Genomic DNA, 15,717 nt, shown 5'->3' on the forward strand with positions numbered 1-15,717 from the left:
AGATTTACTATTTTTTCTAATAGAACTCAGTTGGGGGGTGGGGGGGGAGAAGAACCAGCAGATTAAATAATGTCAGTTACACATTATCCACACCTATCATCCGTAACTGACACTCATAACTTTCCTCCACACTTGTGACGTGCCCGTGCAGCACTCTCAGCATATAAAACTCCTATCGTAAGTGAGGAGAAAGGATTTTCTGCTGCTGCTGCTTCCTTCCCGCGTCTCTCATTACTTTCTCAAGGAGCGTTTACAGATTGCAGGACTAAAACAGGTGCCGCCCCACATGTGGAGTTTATGCTTTCCTGCCTGCTCTTGACCTTCCTCACCTCTGACCCGCTGCTCTTTGCAGTCCACCAAACAGCCGCGGTTTGGCGGAGGCCCGTCATTTTCCTTTTCTTAATGCAACAAGGGGGTTTCTGTCCACACATTGTTTTACCGCCTCCCTCCTCAGCGCTCAAGGACACATTCCGAGGAGAGAGGAAGTAGTTAGAGGGCAGAGGTCAAAGGTGAGGGAGGAAACGAGGAAAACATCCAGTCCTGGGCATTATGGGATCTGATGCCTCCTCCTCGGTTCCGGTCGTTAGATAGATTTATTCCTCCTTATCTTGTGGCTCTGATCAGAAGGAGGTCCGGGATTATGTGCGCCAGGATCAGTTTAGACAGGCTGGACTCAGGCCCAGGCTGCGCTTGCAACTCCCCCTAAAACTCTTTACCAGAATTTTCCTTTTTTTGGTGGTTTGTGCTTGTGCGCCGATAATGTTAGCATAATCAGTGCACAAAACATTTTTCTCGCTTCAACTGAACCGGAGAAACAAAAACCAGACCTTGTTGGATGCAGGAAATAGACAGTGGGAGGTCTCTTTTGGCAATAAATTATGATTTTACAAAATCTAAAGCTTATGTAAAATGAATTAGCGGTGATCAATGGGGAAAGAAGGGAGAAAAAAGACCCAAACTTCACTTTTGCGGTTCCATGGTTGTTGTTTTGAAGTAAACGCAATCCAATCTGCCAGAGTACATCTTTGGAATTATTTCACAAATCAGTGGAAAATCAGGCTCGGATGGGTATTTTCCCCAACTGCCAGCCCGGAACACTCGGTGAGTTGCTAATCTGCAGATGGGCGAGGTCAACGTCTCGCTTCCTGTCTCTGCTTTTCTTTTCTGATGACATAATTATAGCTGAATTAATCCAGCCTCGCAGTTGCAGTTGATCTTTAAGTTTCCTCACGATCGTTAGGGTGTGAGTGGCGTGGAATTCATTGGAATTTGCTTGGAGGGAGTCGTAACTCTGTCCAGTAAACATAAGGATACATTCACTCCTGCACACACTCAAATGTCAAGCCGCTGAGTGACGGCAGAGTGTACAAACACCAAATCCTCCCTTTGGATTTCCACTCGAGATTGTTTTCTGCGTGATGATTGATTCTTAAGAGGAACCTTTTGGGCTTTTCGACGTGGAAACAAAACAAACACTCAGAGTTCTTGGTTCATCCGTTTTTGATCGTTGAGACACAAGTTAGCGTTGACATGAATACAATCTGGAGCTACTTCAAGGCATACATGAATAGTGTTAAACATCAGCACACCATTTAACACAGTGATCTGTTTGGCAAATGAAAACTTCCTGATCACACAAGAGTTTCAGTTCTTCAATTTTAGGTGGAGCCAAGTACAATGAGCAGTAATCCATGATATTGAATTGCAGGTAACTGGGCTCTAAACCTCCCATTATGCAACTATACATCATCTCCACACACAGACTCCTCCTCCTCTTCCTCCACACCTGTTGCGTTAGATAATATGTCTCGTCTGTAAAATCTCCCCCATGAATCCAGCTCCCTAGAGATGGATGTGGGCTTCTTTCACGACAGCTTAACCGTGAAAGGCGTCTCTGCTGCTAGCAATACCTCAGTGAGACAACCAAATCCCCAAAGGACAACATGCTAGCTGAGATTACAGTTTAGCCAGAGTCGTGTTTTGGCATGTTTGTCCCTTTTTTCTACTGTTGTGCCGCTCCGGGGCGGCCTGTCCCGTCTTGTGTTGTGCTGTTGTGCGCAGCGACGCCTCACATGCCAAACAAAATCCTGAGAAAGTCCCAACATTTAACGCCTCCACCTCTCCTCCCGTCGAGGACAGGTTGGGTTCGACGCTGTTGCAGCCCACGAGAACCACATTTTTTCAGGGATAAATCCTGACTTGTGCGTCTAATCCACAGTGTCTGTATATGCGCCTGACTCTTGTTCTCACCAGTATCTGATTTATCAGTTGATCCCCCCCCCACCTGCACCCTTCATTAATCCGCTAGCATATACCAGTACTTGCTGTTCCTTCTTTCACACCTTCTTTCTTTATTTAACTCTTTATGAGTATTCTGCAACTTGTGAGCAACAGGACGTGGATCGTTATGTTGTAACTAAATGAAATAACGTGAATATCAACATGATTTTTCATAATCTCTTAGATTTATGCTTTGTGTATGACTTGAATTAGTTTATATTTCTTCTTTGTCATATTTTACCTGAACATCTAGTTTTTATGTCTCACCAAGAATAATGAGACCTTAACTGGACTTGTTGGAGTATTACAGTAAAGTGGAAATCATGGGGATGTAAAATGATTGTTTTTGATTAATAACGGTTACTGGCGAATCAGCACATTCAGTGTTGCAGCTAAATTTTTTTCCCTCCAAAGGCGACCAACAGTTCCCGGCTACACCTACTATTAGATATATGTGTTTTTTTATGCGAGTCCGGAGAACAAGTGGAGTAGATGATATATTTCACATAGAAAAAATTGTGTTGGTGATATTTTTTAAGTTAGGAGAGCATTATCTTTTTCCTCGCTTTAAAATAAAACAAAAGAAAGAAAAGAAAAGGAAGAAAAGAAAAGGAAGAATCCTCAATGATAGTAATAACAAAAACATCAAAGTTGTGCTGAAAAAAAAAACCCTGCCAGTCTAAGTCTGACACAGTGAACTTGGGCTCATTATTTTTAGTTCACTGAGCATCAGCTTCAGATGAGGGCGAGAATAAAGGGCCTGCACGTCAGGAGGGGTAAAGAAAAACATCAAAACACAGGCCAGCGCTCCTCTGATCTGGCAAAGCTGACTGGACACATGCCCGCACACAGGCACCCCAAAACACGCAAGGCAGAGCGATGGGAGGAGCCCGGCTTATTGTTCCTGCTGTGGCTCGAGGTGGCCTGACCCCACACCCTGCTGCTGGGACCCTGGCATTGGCTGCCTGTTTCTGTGGCAACAATCGGCGCAAGAACAACAGGGAGACGTTGTAACAGGACCAGGATCCCCTCCCTCCCGCACACACACAGTTAGAGTTAAGTTAGACCTTTGCTGTCACAGTCTGACTCTGAAAAGTTGGCTCACGCATTCATTTCCAGTCGACTAGACTGGTCCAATGTAATGGACTTTTTGCAGGACTGGCAAAGCAAACGCTTAATAAACTCCAGCTTATTCAGAATGCTGCAGCCAGAGTGTTAACCAGAACCAGAAGGTGTGAACACATCACTGCTGTTTTAATTGCTCTTCACTGGCTACCAGTAAAGCAAAGAATTGACTTTAAAATACTTCTTATTGTTTTTAAAGCTATGAACAGCCGAGCTCCCTCCTACATTGTTGCATGCACTCAGAATACACTCAGATAGACCGTTGAGATCATCAAATAGAGGTCTGCTTACCATACCTAATATAAATCAGCTCATGGTGCCATCAGTCATTATGGTCCTACTCTTTGGAATTCTCCACCACATGAACTCAGGTCTACTACAACAGTGTCTTCCTTTAAAAGCAGACTAAAATTTTTTTTTTCCCCACAAGCTTTTAGTTATGCTAATCAGTAAAAACTTATTTTATATTTCTCTTATTTGTTTTATATATGAAATGTTGATGTAATATATTTGTTATGTATGACCTTACTTCTTTTTAAGCCCATTGAGTTTTACGCTTGCCATATGAAATGTGCTATATAGATAAATTTGACTTGATACACACACACACACACACACACACACACACACACTTCAAATCAAAACATCTTTAATGCCAGTGGTTGGATTGGTTTTCATCAGCTTGTATTTTTGCTCTTTATGCTGAACTCAAACTGTTCTGAAACCAGATGCAGATGTGAAGTATCTGTGGAGAAACGTGGGAGGGCCTCATTAGAGAACTTACTGAATGAATGAATGAATGAATGAATGAGGCCTTGTCTGCAGTCTATTGTAAACAAGTGTCACTAATGGAAGGTGCTGTGCAAGTGATTTTTGCCCTGTTGAAAAGTGTGCCAATGCTGAGAGTAGACACAGAAGGAGAGTTGAATTTAATGTTTCACCTGAATTACTGGACGTTTTCTTGGCGATTGTTCATAAAATACTTGTGGATATATTTTAGCCTGATACAATATCTCCCCTTAAGGCCATAAATGTCTGTTCTTTTCTGTAATATTACTGCCTGGAGGACTTAAATACTTCGCAAGAGAGATTTTCTTGACATTTTGTTCTGATACTTTTGTGAGATCACCAAAAGCAAGTGTGAAATAATTCTTTAAGACTGAAAGTGTTGGTGGCAACCAACATGTTCAAGAAAAGCAAAGTAAATGGAGAAAATCTTTTGAGAAGCTGAATAATTATGCAGCGTTGCTTTAAAATGTTTAACGATAAGCGACTGATCTGTCAAAAGGCAACGGCGTTTCAGTTGCCTTTATAAAAGCTGATATACTTCCCTCTAGTGGCTGAAACTTCTCCCTGCACGTTTTCCCAAACGGCATAGGGCAGAAAAGGAGACGACAAATGCTTTTATTTGTACTTCATTTGCTGAAATATTTTATTAATTCCATTATTGTTTACGTCACACAGGTGCCCAATATAAGTGCAAAACAATTGGTCTGATACTTGAATCGTCACAGAAAGCTGATATGATAAATATCACGTTGAAAATGTTACTGGACCAGGGCCTTAATTAAATTGGACAAAGACAAAATGGTTAGCTACCTTTCAAAGACATTCATGCATTCATACAAGCGTGCATGAATGCAATCATTGTTTGAAAGGCCTGATGGGCTGTTACAAAACACAGGCGCGCGCACACGCACAACAAGATTTGGTCGTGATCGTTGAGGTGGTGTTTCTCTGTGCCAACAGGCCGCAGGGCCAACTGAACGAGGCACTTCTGTTGTGGTTGCTGATCTTTCCTGTCTCCGAATTTACGCGTCGTCCCCGCCGCAGATCAGCAGCAGAGCCTTCCTGTAGTCGCCGCCGGTGTCTCCCTGCAAAAACACACCCGGCCTCGTTCAAACGTGAATTTGCAGGCAGTGCAATGTCACACAATCCCCAATTACATGTGGGAACAAAAGCGTTCCAACAAATTTATCTTTATTGAAATTAATCTTAAAACACTGAAAAAAAATTAGCTACTTTCTGACTTGCTGACTATTAATATAATTTCTTCAAGTTTGGCCTGATCTACATCAACTGCTGGGTTGGGTGGGTGTTCTTCAGTGTTCACCTTGATCATGTTGTGCAGAGAACCGGCAAACATCCTCCTGAACTCGGCTCTGATGTCCAGCATGTCCACCTCGCTGCGGCTGACCATCACTCTGACCAGGGTGTTGTCATCAGTCCCGGCGCCCTGCCACACAAATAAATGCACAACATGACGATCATTTTGGTGGTGGTGGTGGTGGTGGGGGAGGGGTGTGGGGGGTAAGCCGCTGTCTGTCTGCAAACACTCGGCTAAGCTACGGGGATACAAACTATTTACAGAAGCGGCTTTTAAGAACATTAGAATTCAGAGACGTGTTTTGTAAGCTGCTGATGCCCTGCAGTTACTGGCCGCATAAAAGGTGTTGGTCTGTGGAACTGTTCCTCTATAAACAGAAAAATAATGCTTGGAGCAGCAGCAGCAGCAGCAGCAGCAAACAAAACAAAAACTACAGGAGGAGACCAGAGCGTGGAAAGGAACAAAAGAGTTTCCCACTGTTGATGAAAGCAACAGGGCAGCTCTGCTAGAGGAGCAGGAGCAGGAGCAGGAGCAGGAGCAGGAGCAGGAGAGTCTCTGTAGTGACAAATCATTTCATACTGGGACTCTAGCAGTGTTTAAGTTTGATTAGTCAAAAGGTCGACAACTAGGTCAAGTTTTTTCTGCTTTCATTCAGCAAAAACACTTTTGAGAGGAAACAGTTTTTTTTATGTACAATTTCATAATGTACAAAACATATGTAATTATGTTATGTAAAACTTTTAGGCTGTTTTTACTGTTCTCTGATGTACAACTGGGTCACAGTGGACCCTCAACATTACTTAATGCGTTCCTTGGACATTTTTCATTGTGAAATTTAGGTTCTCAGGAAAAATCGTTGCTTATGAATGAATTGTTAATCAATCGATAAGGTCGATCAACTGACGATTACTGAACGAATCGATAATTAGCGTCCTTAGTTGGAATAGGTTTGCGACAGACTTGGATTTCAGCTTACCTTCATTGCATAGTAGAGCGTCTCAGCGAAGTAGGCAGGAACGCTCCTGGCGCACTTCACTGGGGAGGAACAGGAGAGCAGACGCAAGCGGTTCAACGTTGCCCGCATTGTTCACAGTCGTCACGTCTGCGCCGACTGAAGCGGCTCCTTACCAACAGCCAGGAGCAGAGTTTTCAGGTTTCCAGACGTTTCCCTGTTGATGCTCTCCTCCATCTCGTATCCGGTCATCTTCATGTACGCGTCGAACACTGAAACGAGACGGGGGTCATGTGATTGGCCTCGTGCGTGACCGCCCCTCTCTGAACCTCCTGCACACACCTTTCCTCAGATGCTCGGCGCTGCGGTTTCCCAGGATGGTGACGAAGGCCTGCTCGTCGGTGCCGAACTTCTCCTCTCCGGCCTTGAAGAGGACCTGCGGGGACAGATACACAGCATGTTTGTCGCTGGTAAGGAGGGAAAACAGGTGGTCGGCTAAGCAGCGCAGGAGCCAATCAGAAGTGATGGTTAAACTGCTGCAACTGCTTTCCTATTAAGACATGAAAATGTTAGAAATACGTTGGTGCTCAATGCCATTCCTTCATTTTACCTTTGACATGCACATGTGCAATGCATAATGAATCTTTGGGGAGAATGTTATAGTACATGTCTGTAATCTATTGGCAAAGACCTCATGCAAACATATAGATTCCGTTTCACTCTGTTTAAAAGTGACAAATTCACAGACGGTGAAATAAAGCATCGTGTGAAATCATCCTCTTAAAGCTGCCGTGTTCACATGCAGGTCTTTCAAAAGCAAAAAATAATATCCTTGTTCTTATGTTGGAGTCGTTTCAATTCGACATGAATACATTTCATATATAAACAGCTTCCTGCTGTGCCACTGATTAACCTCTGATGCCGATCACACCTTTAACACACACACACTGAGGGATCCGCCAAACACAACACAATGATGGTAAACAGTTCAAGTCAGGCCGAAACAACTGCGGCTGACATTTAACGCACATCAGTGACTCATCAGCACGACCCACTTTAACTTCCTTTAAAGAAAACCATGGAAAAAAAAAAAAAAAAGGTTTTGGAACGTCCCCCCCACCAGAGGGCGCCATAACCACATTACAGAGGATGTTGACACGGAGGTTTCAAAGGCTGGTATTTTGATCCCAGGCACAAACATGTGACGGTCACACCCTCACACAAAGGGACAAAGACACCATTGACGGTGAGGAGCAGAACTATTTGCTGACTTTGAATCAGCGGCAGAACTCACCTGAACGTCGCTCTCGATGTGGGCCTGCTCGACGCCCCTCTGCCTGTTTGCCTGAGGAGGAGAGACACCTCCGTTAATACAGGGGAGGAGAGGAGAGGAGAGGAGTGCAGAGGAGAAGAGAAGAGAAAAGCAGCTCCGTCTACCTGCAGCAGAATCACCAGGAGTCTCTTAAAGTGGCCGCCGGTGTCGCCACAGATGTCCTCCTCCAGGTCGTTGTCGTACTCTGAGAAACACATGGAGCCAGAGCGTCAGTTCACTGGCTACTTCTGAGAGAACATCAGTGTGATGAACACAGAGATCTGCGTGAAAGTCAAACGCAGGAGGTTACAATGAACTGCATTGTAATAGTAACTCCAGTCATTTGGTTATTAATAGTTGTTCACATGCCCTGCAATAACATAAGATAACCCTGTAATGATAACTCAATCATTACAAGCTTACTTTGCCCGTTTATCACAGGGCAAAATAAGCTTGTGATGATTCAGCTGTCGCCTGAGAACTGAATCAGTACAAGCTTAGTTTGTTTATGTGGCTCTCTGATACGCTGGCGAATCCATCGATCTATCAGTCAATCAACTTTTATTTGCACAGCTCTAAATCACATCCAAAGGCCTCTCAAAGTGATTGGTACAATCAGGAAAACCAACTGACCAACTTTAAGCTTGCAGTTTTCTTATGAACGGAACCCAGTGACCGCTGACGGCCTCCGCTGATGTCCACAGCTCATTAATACAGCGGACGCACAGAGTGAAACTTATGCTGGCATTGTGTTTACAAAGGTGGCAGTCAGAGAAAGACCTCGGACACCAAGAGGCTCCTGCCCAAGATGCCAACTATTGGTGGAATTTCAACAAGCAGCACATGATGATGCCGTCTTTTTGTTTAAAACATGTGACACTGCCGTGTGTGTGTGTGTGTGTGTGTGTGTGTGTGTGTGTGCATGCACCTTGTCTGTAGGCAGCGACGATCTCCTTCACCTGCTGGCAGGTCCTGGAGGCCAGGATCTCCACCAGGACCTTCTCGTCCGTTCCTGCCCCCTAGAGGTCAAACAAGGCAAAACATCTCTTCCACCACTGACTGCGTTTGAATGATAAACTCTGTTTGTTCATCGTCCTTGCCTTGTATCGCACAATTCGAGCACTCACCTTGATGGCATCACGGAGGCATTTCACATCGTAAGCAAGGGGCGAGGACATCAGACCAACAATCAGAGTCTCAAATTTGCCGCCGAGTTCTCCCTTCAAGTCATCGACCAGATCCTGTCAGTGGGATGGTTATAGTTTTCAATTGGAATGCAAGTTCTGCATGGCTGCAGGATTATTTCGTCATCTATATTGTTATTTTTCAGAACAGAGTGACCGTGTCGTGAGTAAGCTTTTTACATTGTGAGGATTTAATAGATTAAAAGCACCTCCATTGGCCACAGGAAGTGACCCCTGGGCAAATATGCAAAGGAACACTCAGCTTTTATGATATTCTGAGTTCACCAACTATTTGTTTTATTTTTAGGAAGAACTGCAAACAATACAATATGAACGGTTTCGGTTTAAAATGGGTGTGTAGTGTTTGCCTTGAGGCAAAAAGTGCAGATTAAATCATTTTCTCCCGTTAAAAATAAGTAGGTTCCAGTGACTTCAACTCCAGTTAAAATGATATTGAACTATTTTTCAATTCAGTGGAAAAAGCTTTGCTTCTTAGTCGACAATCAACAAGTTTAAACACACATCTAGAGCAGACATGGGCAAACCACAGCCCGTTAAGCTTTTCAATCCGGTCCACCGAACTTGAAGAAATTATATTACTAGTAAGTACAGTACATAATATAATAGCTGTATTTCAACCATTCATCAGTGTTTTAATCAGTCATTTCAATGAAGAGCTAAACACACTGGGCGCACATTTTGTTCCAACACTTTTGTTTCTTTTGAAAAGACATTACAGCACACGTTTTCTACATATTGTTTTCTGATATATTTATTTCCCCTACAAAGTGGGTCACCTCCATCCATCTGCTCCTGGTCCAACCTCTCTGTAAACCTTACCTTTACGCTGTCTGCAGAATACCAAAAACAAAGGACTTTTTCACAATTTGTCTGCTCATGTGATTTGCCAGCATGCAGACAGACCAACCTTTCCAAACAGGGTTTTGTAGGCAGCCTTGATTTCCTGCCTCTGGGCATTGCTGCGTGCTGTCAACAGCTCCAGGATGGCATCCTCGTCAGTCCCTACGGCAGAGACGGAGACACGGTTACCCAGAGAGCAGCAAGGTTACCCAGCAGAAGCAGAAAAGTTTCCTCTCTCACCATCCTGTGATGGTCCACACACATTACATAATTGTGAACAGGCCACGTCTGGGTGACTGGATGGCAATTATCTCTCGCTAAATCACAAGCGAGCAGATGTGTTCACTGGCAGTGACTCGAGTTTCATTTCTGTTTATGTATTTATGACCGTGGTCTGGGTGGAGCTGCACACAGACAGCCGGGAATTACTGCGGCAATTGTTTTCAGAGGAACTACGTTCAGATCGTCCTCCCATTGGCTGGTCGGAGTTGTAGTACAGACTGACACGCCCCACCGCCCACAAAATATCAGATGACTCTGACGGCGGCACACAGACGGCTTACCCAGCCCCTTCATGGCCTTGTGCAAGACGTCGGCATCTGCACTGGAGTTGAAGTTTGCGCTGGTTTTCACGGTTCCTCTGCCGGCCTGCGAAAGCAAAGAACAGACAGCGTGAGCAAGGCTTCTGACTCTGACAGCTCTCTGTGCCTCAACACGTTTACTATGTGCTGCAGAAAACACATCAATGATCACATGCGAAAAAATGCAGACTAGGACTCTTGTTTTTTCAAGCGAGCCTGCCAACACTGACAACTTGCAGCGCACAAGCGCACGCACACACATTTCTCCTCCGACAGCTTGGATAAACAGCATTTACTTAAGTCAGAGTTTGCTTGTTGTAAATACCAATTAACGTAATTCAAACGTACACATTGAGTTTTAGGAGATGACGGGAGATTTGAATTCACAGCTGACATGTGAAGGTCTGGTGGTGCGTGCAGACGCTAGTGGAGAAGTCACGGTGTAATGCCAGGTGTGTTGCGGCAGGCCCGGCTTTATCATTTATGCATGTGAAATCTGACCCCATATCAATTCACTTGCTTGCTGCCTCGAGCTTCTTGACCTTTCATCCCTTCATTCAATGTGCATTTCTTCTGGCAAGAAGACCATAAAAGAGAATTGCTCAAGTTCAAATATTCTAAAATATGTAATGCACTTTAGCTGTTGATTAGATGTACTGACCAGTTACCAACATCAATGCTAGATCTCAAATCTGCTTTTGTGTTTGTTTGTATTTTGCTTGTTGCTCATCAAATTCTTCTGGCCTCTTTATTTCTTCTTCACTTGAAGATGAACTTAATGACTCACAGAATTTCAGCTTCATTGAATACAGATGTGCAAAAGGGGCGAGGCCACTCATTCATTTCAGAAACAGTTTGTTCCCAAATCATCATTCTCAAACTGATTCAAGTGTGATGAGGGCAGACAGAAAGACAAAGTATACTAATATCCGGTTGATGATCACTCGGAATCGATGTCTCCGAACAAAACGATCCACACCGACGGTTGATAAAGCTGGAAAAACATTAACTTGATGATTGATTTTGACAAAAGCGGGAGTTTTCTGATACCGAGGCGTTCCCTAAAAGTCCCAGTTTCCTTATCGATTGCATTCTTCTGCTCGCAGGAAGAATAATGTCATGCGTAAGGGAGGAAAACCGCGGTAATGCTGCTGGAATTCCGACCCAGAAAGAGAGAAGAAAAAAATGTGCAGACAGAACAAGTCAGTGTTGACGACAATGTGTTCCACAGGAATAACTGCCAAAATAGCCACGAGATCTAGATGGACACACTCAGCAGCACAAGTTCAACAAAATCGAATCAGCGCCCAGATGGACAAACAACTTGGGACAAACAGAAGAGTGACCAAACTCAGACAGTTTCCAGTGGAATGCCAGGGCCAGGTTAGGGTCGAGTCGAGCAGGGCCAGTCCCAACATGAACAACGGAGGTGGGTTGGTGGTGGTGGAGGTGGTCGGGGGGGCTGGATATTCAGTCAGGTATGTTGTCGCACCATATGTACATGTCGGCTCAGACATGAGAGCGTCTCTGCTGCGGCCGTTTATTACAGCACACGTGTTTTATGACTCCCTCTACGCAGTGTTGTTGCGGTTTCCACGGAGACTGCACACAGTTCCACCAGGACATCAGCGTGATAGGGAAGTCCCCTGTTGTAGGATCACTTTACTGTGTTTGACCACTATGATGGCTGTTGAATAGACTACAGAGCTACGCTGCTGTTTATGCGGTCAATATAAATCGAACAGGCAATTATTGGATTTATGACACTGATTGCAACCAAGCGGCCTGCTGAGTTCGAGGAGGTTTTAATTGCCCTCAAACAAGAGACATTGCAAATTCTAAAAAAATTAAATAACACCGACTACATGTCTGGAAGGTTTATCTTTGATGTATGGATGTTTTACTTGGATTTAATGAAGGGATATGTGGAGGCTTATGTCCTTTATGAGCATCATCTTATGTTACAATGTGTAATCCAGTAATTTTATACTTAAAATTAAGGTGTACATACAGTCTTTTTCTTCTTCTTCTTCTTCTTCTTTTTTTTTTTATACAGCTGTTTCATACAAACAGCTGAGCTTTGGAACAAAGCCACTATTTTTAGTCAGAGGATGCAGCATAGTAGCTGACATTAACAAAAGAAATTTAGGAGTAAAGTACTCTGTGAGGGTGGGGCTCTGCAATGGTTTTCATAAATGGCAATGAAAAGTATCATCTATCAGACTAGCGACACATTGTGGTTCCCAAAAATAGTTTTTTTTAAAATTAGTTTTGAACTACAGTTTCTGCCACAGAAACATACTTTCTGTCTCTGGCCTTATGACTAAATCATGTGTGGCCATGCAGCGGTGAAACGTCATGGATATAACGATGTTTAGAAGAGCAAAGTACAGCGACTCCACCCAGTCAAACTGCAGGAGAACCGATTCCCCTTTAAGAGAGACGGGCTGGCGTTGAAATCGGTGCTGAACGTAGGGAGGTGGAGACACAGGGGGACCCACCCGAATGGAAAACGGCCCGCATGAGTCACACACTAAACTTCCCCAAATCAACCCTCTTTCCAGCCCCACAGGCATGCACATTTAATACAAACACACTCTTAAAACTAGAAAAACTACAATGTTTCACGTGGGATGGAAACGGTCCAGCCCAACTTGTTTGAATTAAAATCATGTATAAAGTACAAAGTTTTGTTGAGTGCAGTTCTTTGGGATAGAATTACACCCACATCGACTGGCTTAACTGAAGATGGACAGAATGAAGATTGAAAGTTTTAACAGCAGTGCATTGGCACACCAGTGTTACACACAGCCTGCCTTAGATCAACTCCTGCTATTATATAATAAGGGGGAAAGTGGGCGTTGTCTTGGAGAGCAGAGAGTAAAAGCCGCGGTCAGTCAAATATTTGCATAAATAACGGAATTTTCGCAAAGACTGTTTGAACAAATGCCATTTGTTTACTGTTAAAAAAGTTCCCTCAGGTGCACAAGTGAAAGTCTGTGTTGAAAAGACGACTCACCATTTTGACGGTCTCCGGAGGGTTGTTTTTTCCCAAAAGGCAAAAAAGAAGTCTGAAAAACGAGAAGAGCGAAACATGAAACCGGATGTAAAAACTTCTTTACATCTCCGTAACACTCTATTTATTCGTATACACTCTCCTTCTCCCCCCGCCCCGACTCCATTCCAAACTTTATCAACTCTTCCGGACTCCCTCGAAATGGTGAAAATAGCATCAGCTGTCAAACTTCCGGAAACACCGCGAGGCTGCTACAGGTAAGGCGGCAGTGTGTCACCTGGCTATCGGTAGTATTGGAGGAGGAAGTAGAGGAAATAGTGGAGCGGTGCTCACCGTGGAAGTGATGCCGACGGCTGAGGCTCGGAGTGCAGACACGGTCACCCGGCGGAGGCTGAAGTGTGGAAGGAGGTCTCAGCGCCGAATCTCGCACGGAAATACTCTTGGCCGCGCGCGTGCGTGTCCTGCTGTGCACAAGTGTGGGCCACACCCATTGCGCACGGACCCCGAGTACAGCCCCACCCGCACCCTGCTGCTGGGGCACTCTGGGAAATGATGTTTTCATTGAGCACTATGAGTAGGGTGTGGCTCCCCCGCCATCCTTCTGTGAATAGGATGTAAGAAGCAGCAATCTAAATTAAAATCGTTGATGATTTAGATGCATCTGGGTTCTTAACATACGACAAAGCCTATTGGACAACAGTCCAGAAGTTACTGTTTAAAATGAAACATGTACACGTGCCATAGCTTTCGTTACTTACTTGATTTAAAGTTTCATTAAGACACAATACACACCACTGCTGGTGACAAGAGAAGAAGCTTAAAGAAACGCTAGTTTATCTAATGTAGAATGTTGATCATAATAGTTTCAAAGACCCTGTGGGAAGGGCGAGACCTTCTGGCCTGCACTTTATATATATTTGGCTGTCCAGTCTCTTGTTACCTGTCTGGTCTATTCTTAAACTACTCTGCTGTCTGCTGTGAGTAACTGTAACCAATTTGGATTATTATCATTTCATTCATTGTTAGGACTTACATATTCATTTTGGAGCTTTTCAAGGTCAGACCACACCTACAAGTTAATGTGTAACAGTCAGGCAGCCTTCACTGTGTAAATTTAATCAAGTGACAATGTTTGACACAGTCTTGTCTGGGGATGAGTAAACCTTAAAATAAATCTGTTCTGCTGATTTTGTTGACTTTACCTAATGATGAATGACTGATTATATTGCTATTTAGATATATATTTCTATATTTTAGCTGTGGTTTTGATGGCCACAACTGTGTGAAGAATATAATGGCTGATTGTGAAAACCAAGCTGGTTTATTATTAACAACGTATTGAAGAAAGAATTCTATCTTGGGGATTTGGTTCGATTTAGTATTGTTTCCTTAGTGAATGGTCTTTGCTGTATGTATGTGAGTCATCTTCATGCCATGTTAATAACTCACCTAGTGGACTGAGAGCTACAGATCAATTTAAACAGAGAGGCCATGCTAGTCAGTGAGAAAAACAAGGATGTGGAGACAAAATGGGAATTTATACCGTTTAAAATTAAGATGTCAAAGCAATTTTGATACCAATGACGGCAGCATTTCTTAAATGTATTATTTTCAGTGACTTGTTGTGACTTACAGAAATAGAAAATATTTAGACACAAGCCCTATTAAACAATTTCTCCAAAATTTCCAAACATTCAAACATTCCGAGGGATTTACTCAAGCAGTATCACTGGGTCATTGTGCGCTGTCACCTTCTGTATCTATAGCGTTGTGATTGCTGAAGTAAAAACCATAGAAACACAGATAGCAGCATGCTGAGAAAGACAAAAACACTTAAGTAAACCCCTGTGCTCCATCCCCAACCAGCCGACAAAGGTGGGACACCAGTCACATTGACAAAGCGTGCCGGAGCAGGCATCCTGGTGAGCAGCGGGGAAATTGTGTCCAAAGTCAGCGTTAGATTCCTTCAATTCCTTTTCAACATTTTGTAAAGGAAAATTCAACTCTGGTATCAATATATAAATATAGATTTCCAGTTTCTTGAGAAAGCAAATGTCAATGATGGCATTAGTCCTTAAGTCCTCAGAGGAAAGATGTTGAGAGTTGCAGCACAGCAAGTAACTTGGCTTCCCAGAGTGCAGCTAAATATCCAGAGAAGGTTCTCGTTTCTCCATCCTCGGAAAGTGTCTGCTGCTCTTGGTCTTGTTTACCTCCTTTTTAACAGACCCTTGCAAATGTAATTTATATGCAGTGAATGTCAGCTGGAGAGGAAGCATGGTTTCAATAGCTCGCAATATAC

The 15,717-nt window shown here is 43.6% G+C and overlaps 1 protein-coding gene across 1 annotated transcript; it reads right to left on the reverse strand.

Annotated features, from left to right (window-relative positions):
- Nucleotides 1-4,807: 4,807 nt before the first annotated feature.
- Nucleotides 4,808-13,914, reverse strand: anxa5b (annexin A5b). The gene is made up of 13 exons (XM_076034600.1): nucleotides 13,752-13,914; nucleotides 13,422-13,473; nucleotides 10,385-10,469; nucleotides 9,889-9,983; nucleotides 8,904-9,017; nucleotides 8,705-8,795; nucleotides 7,902-7,981; nucleotides 7,759-7,809; nucleotides 6,807-6,900; nucleotides 6,641-6,736; nucleotides 6,489-6,547; nucleotides 5,519-5,641; nucleotides 4,808-5,279 (listed from the first exon to the last, which is right to left on the reverse strand). Exons 2-13 carry the CDS (start codon nucleotides 13,422-13,424, stop codon nucleotides 5,217-5,219), a joined length of 954 nt encoding a protein of 317 aa, XP_075890715.1. The 5' UTR covers nucleotides 13,425-13,473; nucleotides 13,752-13,914; the 3' UTR covers nucleotides 4,808-5,216.
- Nucleotides 13,915-15,717: the final 1,803 nt, after the last annotated feature.

This window comes from Nelusetta ayraudi, unplaced genomic scaffold (assembly GCF_046127955.1).
Source record: "Nelusetta ayraudi isolate G7.1 ecotype Tasmania unplaced genomic scaffold, CSIRO-AGI_Nayr_v1 ptg000004l, whole genome shotgun sequence".
NCBI lineage: Eukaryota > Metazoa > Chordata > Actinopteri > Tetraodontiformes > Monacanthidae > Nelusetta > Nelusetta ayraudi.

What these genes read in the sequence shown, in the direction of transcription:
- anxa5b (XM_076034600.1), bottom strand. An exon ending in CGTCGCTGCCTACAGACAAG is followed by an intron (nt 7,982 to 8,704) that starts GTGCATGCACAC and finishes TGTGTTTCTCAG; the next exon opens with AGTACGACAACGACCTGGAG. An exon ending in TCCTGGTGATTCTGCTGCAG is followed by an intron (nt 7,810 to 7,901) that starts GTAGACGGAGCT and finishes TCTCCTCCTCAG; the next exon opens with GCAAACAGGCAGAGGGGCGT.